Genomic DNA, 9,689 nt, shown 5'->3' with positions numbered 1-9,689 from the left:
GGGGGGGCGGCGAGTGGGATCTGCTCTAGGCGATGTGCTTTGTAGGGGACATGCCTCAAGCGCACATGGAGAGAGAGAAAAAGCTGCAGGAGAAAGAAGAACGGTTGAGAGCTGGATAAGAAGCTAACTGCACGCGGGTGGGGTCGTGTGGACGAGTGACCTGGCGTAATAAAGAGCCCTTGATCGAAAGGGAATCACACGTCACGCACGTATCCGGCGCAAAGTTCTGCCGACGCTTCGTTGTCAAACATTTCCCATACCAAATCCATTTCATGCACCTCAGTTCGGACGTCCAAATAAGAATTTTTGGAGATCAATAAAATTTAGAGGAATGTTTTTTTAATAAAAAAACTCGACGCACACACCGTATGCATGTACAAACTCTAGGGCCGCTCTTATACAGAGAGATTTAAAGTCAAAGAAGTTTAACACAACTAAATCCCAGAGTGAAGGTTCTTGTGTGCTTCCATATGCATGATGATAATGGACTGGATTGGACACACTCTTTGTAAGCCAAAAGGCCATGACTCAACCAAACCTTACCTACATACCACTTGTCTTGGCAACACACAAGAACTGTGTCACCGCCACGAGCATGCCCTCGTCTTCCTCTCGCCACTCCTCCTCAAAACCCCTCATCTCTACAAATTCAAGCAAAGCCGCAGCCTTCCAACTCACCACCGCCCACCAAGCCTCTCACAACCGCCAGCGCAGCATGGGTGACGCGGCCATCGCCGTCATGGAGGAGGAGGGGGAGCAGGAGCACATCTTTCGGAGCAGGTTCCCGCCAGTGGCCGTGCCGGATGGCGTCACCGTGCCGGACTTCGTGCTGGCGGGCGCAGAGGCCTACGCCGACAAGGTCGCCCTTGTGGAGGCCGCTCCCGGCGGCCGGTCCTACACCTACGGCGAGGTGGCCCGTGACGTCGCGCGGTTCGCCAGGGCTCTGCGATCCGTGGGCATCCGGAAGGGCCACGTCGTGGTGGTCGCGCTCCCGAACCTCGCCGTCTACCCCGTGGTGTCCCTCGGTGTGATGGCCGCCGGGGCGGTCTTCTCCGGCGTGAACCCCCGCTCCCTCGCCGCCGAGATCAGGAAACAGGTGGAGGACTCCGAGGCCAGGCTTGTGGTCGCCAACGAGGTCGCTTACGACAAGGTGAAGGACGTGGGCGTGCCGGTCATCGGTATCGGCGAACAGGGGCTCATGGCCGGCGCGATAAGCTGGGACGAGCTCCTCGCCGCGGCGGACCGCACCGGTCCGCCGGTGGTTCCGCTGGAACCGGTGCAGCAGTCCGACCTGTGCGCGCTGCCGTACTCGTCCGGCACAACCGGGGTCTCCAAAGGCGTGATGCTGAGCCACCGCAACCTGGTGTCCAACCTCTGCTCGTCGATGTTCGCCATCGGGACGGAGCTGCTGGGGCAGGTGGTGACGCTGGGGCTCATGCCGTTCTTCCACATCTACGGCATCACCGGCATCTGCTGCGCGACTCTGCGGCACAAGGGCACGGTGGTGGTGATGGACCGGTTCGACCTGCGGACGTTCCTGGGCGCGCTGGTTGCGCACCGGGTGATGTTCGCGCCCTTGGTGCCGCCGGTGATGCTGGCCATGGTCAAGAACCCCATCGCCGACGAGTTCGACCTATCCGGACTGGCCCTCAAGTCCGTGATGACCGCGGCGGCGCCGCTCGCACCGGACCTCCTGGCGGCCTTCCAGAGGAAGTTCCCCGGCGTGCAGGTGGAGGAGGCGTACGGGCTGACCGAGCACAGCTGCATCACGCTGACGCACGCCGGCGACGACCCGGAGAAGGGGCACATCGCCAAGAGGAACTCGGTGGGATTCATCCTGCCCAACCTGGAGGTGAAGTTCGTGGACCCCGACACCGGGCGGTCCCTGGCAAAGAACACGCCGGGGGAGCTGTGCGTCCGGAGCCAGTGCGTGATGCAGGGCTACTACAGGAAGAAAGAGGAGACGGAGCGCACCATCGACGCCAAGGGCTGGCTGCACACCGGGGACATCGGCTACATCGACGACGACGGCGACGTCTTCATCGTCGACCGGATCAAGGAGCTCATCAAGTACAAGGGTTTTCAGGTTGCTCCTGCGGAGCTGGAGGCCATACTCCTGTCCCATCCTTCCGTCGAAGATGCAGCCGTCTTCGGGTGAGTAGCCATGCATCTACGTCTGCTTCGGCAAAAACATGTCATTGAGCTCGTGTGTCATTTGTTGCAGACTGCCGGACGAGGAGGCTGGTGAGATCCCGGTATCGTGCGTGGTGCGGCGGAGTGGCGCGGCGGAGAGCGAGGCAGACATCATGGCGTACGTGGCGTCGCGCGTGGCCTCGTACAAGAAGCTCCGAATGCTGCACCTCGTGGACGCCATCCCCAAGTCGGTTTCCGGCAAGATCCTGCGGAGGCAACTCAGGGACGAGTTCATCAACATGATCAAACCAGCAGCTGCTTAATAAGGATTTGCCGCTTCTTTCTAGCCCACATGCATGCACAACAACTACTCCTATATATCTTTGTTATTTCAGAATTGGGAGTGTCCACTTATATCTCAACACTTGATTATATACAGATATGCTAGTTGACACTTTGGCAATCGATTGATTTCTTTTGATCAATTGCCGCCTGCAATCTCCTCTCTTTTTTACTGGCCTTTGGAAATAATAACAACCATTTGAATATCAAAAACAGGAAGAGTCACATGGTTTATCTTTTGAATGCATGCACACATCTTATCATTTGAGTCCTTTTACAGTACAATCTAACTATTTTGGTAATTTCATTTTCGTGATTCAACGGTGGAGATAGGGCAATACTACATATGCTCCACCCATGTTTTTTTATCTTAGCTTTCAAATTTGAATCTATTTTATCTTTTGAACCGAAAGTTCAAATTAAGCTTCGTTTGCATATTTGTGTTCTTTGCGATGAGAACTTTCGAACAAGACCCCTCTTGAATACATTTCTACAACTTCTAAAATTGTACTAAGTTCCAAATATTAAAACATAATAGCCATAATATTTAATTTTACCAAGTTTCATTCCCTTTGAGGGTTTAGAGTTCACTGTTTAGGGTTTAGGGTTTAGGGCTTGGGTTTGGGTTTAAGGTTTGAGTTTCAAGTTTTAGTATTTGAAATTTGTAAAATTTTAAAACTCGTCAAAATGTATTCAAGAGTGGTCTTATTTGAAAGCCCTCATCACAAGTAACACAAACATGCAAATGAAACATACATTGGACCTTTAATTCAAAAGATACAATAGATTCAAATTTAAAAGCTAAAATAAAAGCATGGGAGGTTAGATGGGTGGAGCATGCCATCACCGCCAAAAATTGCATGACAGGGCCCACCCAGAACAATCAATGGACTAATCCATGTACGGGACCTCCCATGCATTAGACAAAATCCACTCTCTAGATGAAACAACAAGGAAGAAAAGGGAAGGTGGATTTCAGAAATTACGGACATATTACTACCAACTTGCACTCTCCCAATAGGCCAATGTGTACAAGAACAAGCCAAACATAGTGTAACTTGGAGCATCTCGCTAAAAAGTCCTAAACTTTGAAAAAACACTACCATTTCTTAGGATTTAAGTATGTCTAACTCATCTCCAAAAGACCTTTAAGTAAAAAAAGTTATGAGGCCAAACCCCAAAAAAGTCCCCTTCGCAAAAGATAGGGGCAAGTCGACAAAGCCCCAAACCCACCCCAATCGGTCCGAATTCGGCGAGAGGACATTTCTGGTTGCAATCGCCACAGTGATTCCCGTCTCCATGCCCCCTCCAGCCACTCGCCGACTACCCCGCCCCCTCGCCACCAAGCCCATCCTCATCATATCCGGGAGTCCGGTGGCATGGAAACCTCTACCGAGCCCACGACACTGTTGCCTACCTCTCTCAATGCCAAGCTATGTCCAAGCTGCCTCCGAGAAATGACCCATCTCCTTCCCGCCACCATGTCATCGTCCCACCACCAGGGAATCGGATGTCAGCAACCATGCTTGACCCTGGCTTGTTTGCAACCACATCGACTCTGCCATCGGCCATCGCCGCCTCCCGAGCCAAGCAGCCACGAGTTATCGTGTCACACCCGAGGTAGCTAGCAAGGGCAACGGTTGATGCGCGTGCCTTCGGACATCTTACCCAAGCTCTCTCCCAGAGACTGTGTAGTTGGACAATTCACCCAGCTTGCCCCCGTGTGTCCTCCTCTCCCATGTTTGCATTCTATTTGACAAATGGACGACGAGGCAAATTTCTTCTACTTCCCCTTTTATGTGCATATTTCTAACCAAGTGGGGGAGGGGGTGTTGATAGATGAGCATGCTTGTTCAAGAGTTATTCGGTGAATAATCGCCAAGAAATGCTACATCAACGGACCTTCACGGGCTTATTACAGGGTAGGTTTGAAGTAGCAAATCATGATTGGATTAATGGGGAGGGATGGGCCCCACCCAGCTGAAAATCAAGAGGGGGCCAGTTTGATTAGTTGGGAGGGTCCGGTGAATGCTCGTAGTAATCCCGTGCATCTAGCATTTTTTATTATCACCCGAGGAGGAGGAAGACGAAAATGACTTCAACATGGCCTTGCCAGAATAGTTGAGTAAGGAGAAGGAATAAATATGAGGTTGAACCTTTTCGGGCGAGGTTCCGGAATGTCGAGGGAACTGCACATTTTTTAAAAAAAGGTGCATTGTTTACACCAAGGTTTGAATTAACACGGCATTGGAAAGTAGTTTAATTGGAATTAAGCTTTGGGTATCGGTTAGAATGTAGTCTCTTATCGATTTGGGTTGTTATATAACGAGCGAAACCCTAACGATATAGATGGAAGTCTTTCTAGCCGCCGCCTCCTCCTCCTCCAAAAAAGCTATGGTTTTTGCCTCCCGCCGGCACTGCCGCAGGTCCGCCTCCTCTCCGGTGGCCCTAGGGCCATGGGGCGCGGTGGATCTCGGCAAGGGCCGGTAGGAGGGCTCCGCTTTTAGTCATTTCTTTCAGTTTTGTTATGGTTTGTGTCCTGCTCAGGAAGACGAGATGACGACGGCTCCCTGAAGATGGAATAAAAGTCTCCCCGCCTAGCCCCTGTTCCGGTAGTGCGTCTAGCACCGTTGGTGGGCGTGTGGAGGTGTGGCTCCGACGGATCTATCTTTGGTGGATTTGCTCGGATCTCGTCGTTGTTCGTCTACGTTCGTGTGTCTTCGGATTGGATCTTTCTGATATACGTTATTCTTCATCTGCGGTTGTTGTTGTTCTGGTGCGCTGGTCCTACGGGGCCTGACAGCACGACTTTCCGACTATCTACTACAACAAGTTGTGCCCGACTCCGGCGATGGAGGGGTGATGACGGCGGCGCGCCTTGGGCTTGCTTTAGTGCTTGTAGTCGTCGTTAGGTGGTCTACGGATCAGGATGTAACTTCTGTTATTTCTGATATTCGTTGTACTGCCATATGATTGAAGATGAATAGATTGAAAATTTTCTCAAAAAAAAACTCACGGTTTTTTGGGTGTTAAGTTTTGGGCTTCGACAAGAGATGCCCTTAGAGCATCTCCAACAGGCGCCGGTCGCGCCGCGCGCAAAAAACACATATGCCGCGCGCGCATCGACTGTGCGGCGCGCTGCGCCCGCTCCAGCAGCCGCGCTAAAATGCAGCGCGCCCGCCGCTCCAGCAGCGCGCAAAAAAAGCAGCGCGCGCTTATTCTAGACTAAATGTTGGCATTGGAAAATAGATAGATTGCATATATTTATACAAAGGTATTTTACATCCGAAACATAGATTGCATAATAATTAAAAACGACAAACGATAAAAAAAGAGATAGATTGCATAAAAACTACTCTAAGTCGCTATCATCACTATCATCACCATTATCCTCCTCGGCGGTGTCGTCCGAGGTATCCAGCCAGATGTCCAACCACCGATCATCGTTCGGCGTGAAGAACGACTGCCCAACTGCTGCAACGAGATCGGACTGCGCGTTCGCCAACGCCTTGCGCCGACGCCTGTCCAACTGCGCCTCGCGGCGCCTTCGCGTGTCCTCCTCGCGACGCCTTGCCCAGTAGGCCTGCTCGTAGGCGACGTCCTCCGGGTGGCGGTGGCGCCACTCCGCCATGACCCGCTCGTCCTCCTGGGCGACGAGGAGGTGGCGCTGCCGCTCGGCGTGCTCCGCACGGTCTTGTGGCGTGTTCAAACGCGGCGGCGGGGCACGGTCGAGCGCTTGCTGGAGCGTGTAGACATCCTGGAAGTTCATCTGGCCGCGCGGCCGGCCTAGATGCCACGCCGCCGTGTCGTACGCGCGGCCGGCCTCGCGCGCCGTCCCTTACGTGCCGAGGCCGAGTCGAAGATCGCCGGAGCGTATCTCCGTGTAGTAGCCGCCGTTGGGGCGCAGGCGGACGCCGCGGTAGCCGGACACTACTCGGCGGCGCGGCGGCATGGCGGCGCGTCGGTGGCGGGACGCTGGAGCGGCGCGTGGCAGAGAGAGAGAGAGGAAGAGAAGAAGAGGAGGCGTGAAGAGGCACGTGGCGCGCGCCGCACTTTATAAGCGTGCCGGAAGCGGTGCGCAAAAAATGGCGCGCGAGCTGGCGCCTTTTCACGCGCGCGCAAGCGGTTCCTGCGCGCGTGGTTTTCCCGCCGCCGCTGGAGCGCGGCAAAACGCACCGCACGTGCTAAAGGCTGCATTTACCGCGCGCGTCGTTTCGCGCGGCCGTTGAAGATGCTCTTAGTTATGGGGGGAGGGGATTAATGATAATTAGCAGTACCGTACAGTAAGAAAAACACACAAACATATAAACAACCTTTTGTGCAACTCAAAAGTTCATGGTAGTAGTAAAGTTGATCGACCTAAGAGTAATATTTGTTCTCGGCAACTTCTGAATAGGAAATCTGCTACAAGAAATATATAATGTGTCTGTCGGAAATAACAATCTTAACTAAGTAATATTCATTTAAAGAAAAAAAACTAAGTAATATTGGGACAACGCCGAACAAACGAAATTCGAACGCGCGCACTAGGACGATCAGTTGGTAGCAGCATCGTCCTTGGGCAGTGCACCCATCCACGCCGGCGGCAGCGTCCCGGTCTGCTCGTGCACCGTGGACAGAAGCGGCGGCAGCATCTTGTACACCCCGGCCACCTGCTGCAGCGCGCTGCCAGCTGCGGCCTCTCCGGCCGCGTTCCCGGCACCGTCCGCGCCACCGCCGTTGCTCCAGATGCTGATCTTGGGCTGCATGCCGTTGACCGCGCCGGCGTTGATGCGCGCCATCTCGGCGTACACGCCGCCGTCGATCATGAGGTAGTCCCTGAGCGCGTGGTAGTTGCCACCGAGCGCCTGGAGCATGGACGCCACGTACTCCGTCTTGGCCTTGCCCACCAAGCCCACGGACTCTGCCTCCTTCTGCTTGGCGTAGAGCTTGGCGTCCTCGGCCATCTTCTGCTCGAAGAAGTGCGCGTCGGCCTGCGCCTTGCGCGCCTCCGCCACCCTCATCTGCTCAAACAGCTTTGCCTCCGCCGCCTTCTGCCTGCTATAGAGTTGCGCATTTGATTCTTGAACCTACAAGCACAAGTCATAATGATAAAACACACACACGTAAAAATCAACGGAACCTGTATATGCATGCATGCATGCATGCATGCGACTACGTAATATACTATATGTATACATGTAGGTTAGTTACTTGCCTGTGTATCGTAGTGCACGGTTGCCTTGCTGAGCTGCTCGGCCTTGAGCTTCTCGGTCTGGCGCATGGCGTTCTTGCGCTCGACCTCCATCTGGAGCTCGGCCTCGCGGATGGCGACGGCCTTGGCCGCCTCGACCTCGGCCACCTTGGCCTGCTTGTCCCACCCGGCCTTCTTCATGGCAAGCTCGGCCTTGGCCGCGGCGATCTCCGCCGCCCTTTCATTCTCGAACACCTGCACCTCGGCCTTGACCTTGGCCTCCTCCTTGAGCCCCTGGCCCTGCTGCCGCACCGACAGCACCTTGGTCTCGGCGTCCACCTTTGCCGCGTTCTGCCGCGTCAGCCCCTCCCTCTCCTTGGCTCCCACCTCTCCCTTCATCCGGGCCTCCGCCACGTCCACCTTGGCCTGGTTCGCCGCGTCCTGCTGCGTCTTCTGGCCGAGGTAGGAGAAGTACTCGTGCCCCGGCACGTCCACCAGCTGCTTCACGTTGGCGTTGTAGATGATGAGGCCGAACTGGTTGAGCTCCAGCTGCACCCGGTTGAACACCTTCTCCTTGAAGGTCTTGGTGCCCTTGAAGATCTCCTCCATGGTGAGCTCCGCGACGAGCACGCGGGTCTCGCCCTCGATGATCCCCTTGACGAGCTCCGGGACGTGGCTCCTCGAGCTGTGCAGCGGCGCGATGAGCTTGGCGTACAGGAGGAGCTGCGCCTCAAGGTCCTTCCTGTCCGACTCCTCGCCCCCGGCAGCTGTGATCTTGGGGCCGATGGTGAAGACCGCGGGGAGTATGAAGGGCAGCTTCTCGGCGCTCATGGCGTGCACCTCGAACTCATAGTTCACCGGCGAGATGCCCCACAAAAACCCACGCCTTCTTGGCGAGCTTGACGTCGTCGATGCCCCAGCCGGTGATGGCCAGATACTCCGACGCGTCGGCCACCTGAAAGCTAGCCATCTTCGATCTCCTCCGCTAGCTGGTCCTTACTTTGCGATCTACGTACGGCGACAACTACCTTCCTCCGAAAGCAAAAAAGGCAAATCGGCGAATCGCGGTGATGAATAGGTATACTATACGTATACGAGTACTTACGAATCTAGTTCGGCGTGTATATATAGCCGGCTGTTGCCTGATGATGGATACAAATCGCGCAAACAACAACCTACCGGATATATAGAATCCGGGGTATCAGAAACATGGTCTATCGATCTCTAAGCGACTAACCCAAAGATACACGCCTGGTGGAGAAGTGCATAACGCAGGATACTCAGGGAACCTAAAAACCATCACGCGCGTTCAAATAGTATAGATAGAAAAGGAATTTCAAAAGAAAAGATAGAAAAGGGTAGAAAAATTTATGACGTCGATAATGGCCGATCGTTCGGTCTGGGACACTCCCGTCCCGAACGAAAGGTTCGGTCTGCGAGGAAACTCGCAGCGAACGAATTCAGTCCTGTGGAGCGTTCGCTCCAGGAGCCCAACGCGACCACCTATTTGGCCTACATGCCCAGTTAAAAAAGTTATTTTTGGAGGAAGATGCCAGAAACAAAAAAGAACAAGAAAAGGGAACAAAGTACAGAAAATTACAGTTTTTCATGTTGTGAATGTGTATAAAACCAATGTGATATTACAATTTTGGAAACTGCCATCCTCTAATATATAAATTTACAAACAGATATTCAAAATGGGATGATGGGAACTTCAACAGAAAAAATGTGGCGAAAAAAATGATTGCCATGGTAGACTAATTTGCCATGTGTGTTGAACAAAAAATAAACAATTTAGCTACTTTTCAGTCAGCTGAGTTTTGACTTTTACGTCAGTCGGTTTCTGGTCCGTTGGATCGTGATTTGAGATGCGTGCGTTTTTTGCCTGGAGTGCTTTGTCCTATTCATTTGGGCTAGCTAGCGTCGATTGAGCCGTAGTTTGGGTCAGTCGATCTGGTTGTTGCTGGGCTCGTGCGGTGCGCGGGTGACGTCCGTTGTGCGCGCCCGTTAAGCAGCCCGGCCCATCTCGTCTTATCCTCCC

At 53.6% G+C, this 9,689-nt stretch overlaps 1 protein-coding gene and 1 pseudogene across 1 annotated transcript; one reads left to right on the top strand and one right to left on the bottom strand.

Annotated features, from left to right (window-relative positions):
• The first annotated feature begins 523 nt into the window (after positions 1-523).
• On the top strand, positions 524-2,647 carry LOC119359452 (4-coumarate--CoA ligase-like 9). Its single transcript, XM_037625639.1, has 2 exons — positions 524-2,154; positions 2,225-2,647. The coding sequence occupies exons 1-2, from the start codon at positions 524-526 to the stop codon at positions 2,454-2,456; spliced, it is 1,863 nt and encodes a 620-aa protein (XP_037481536.1). The 3' UTR covers positions 2,457-2,647.
• Positions 2,648-6,911: 4,264 nt separating this feature from the next.
• Positions 6,912-8,710, bottom strand: LOC119359451 (annotated as a pseudogene).
• Positions 8,711-9,689: the final 979 nt, after the last annotated feature.

Source organism: Triticum dicoccoides, chromosome 2A, assembly GCF_002162155.2.
Source record: "Triticum dicoccoides isolate Atlit2015 ecotype Zavitan chromosome 2A, WEW_v2.0, whole genome shotgun sequence".
In the NCBI taxonomy this organism is placed as follows: Eukaryota; Viridiplantae; Streptophyta; class Magnoliopsida; order Poales; family Poaceae; genus Triticum; species Triticum dicoccoides.
Note: the sequence above shows the minus strand (reverse complement) of the source record. Positions and strands in the feature narration are given on the sequence as shown.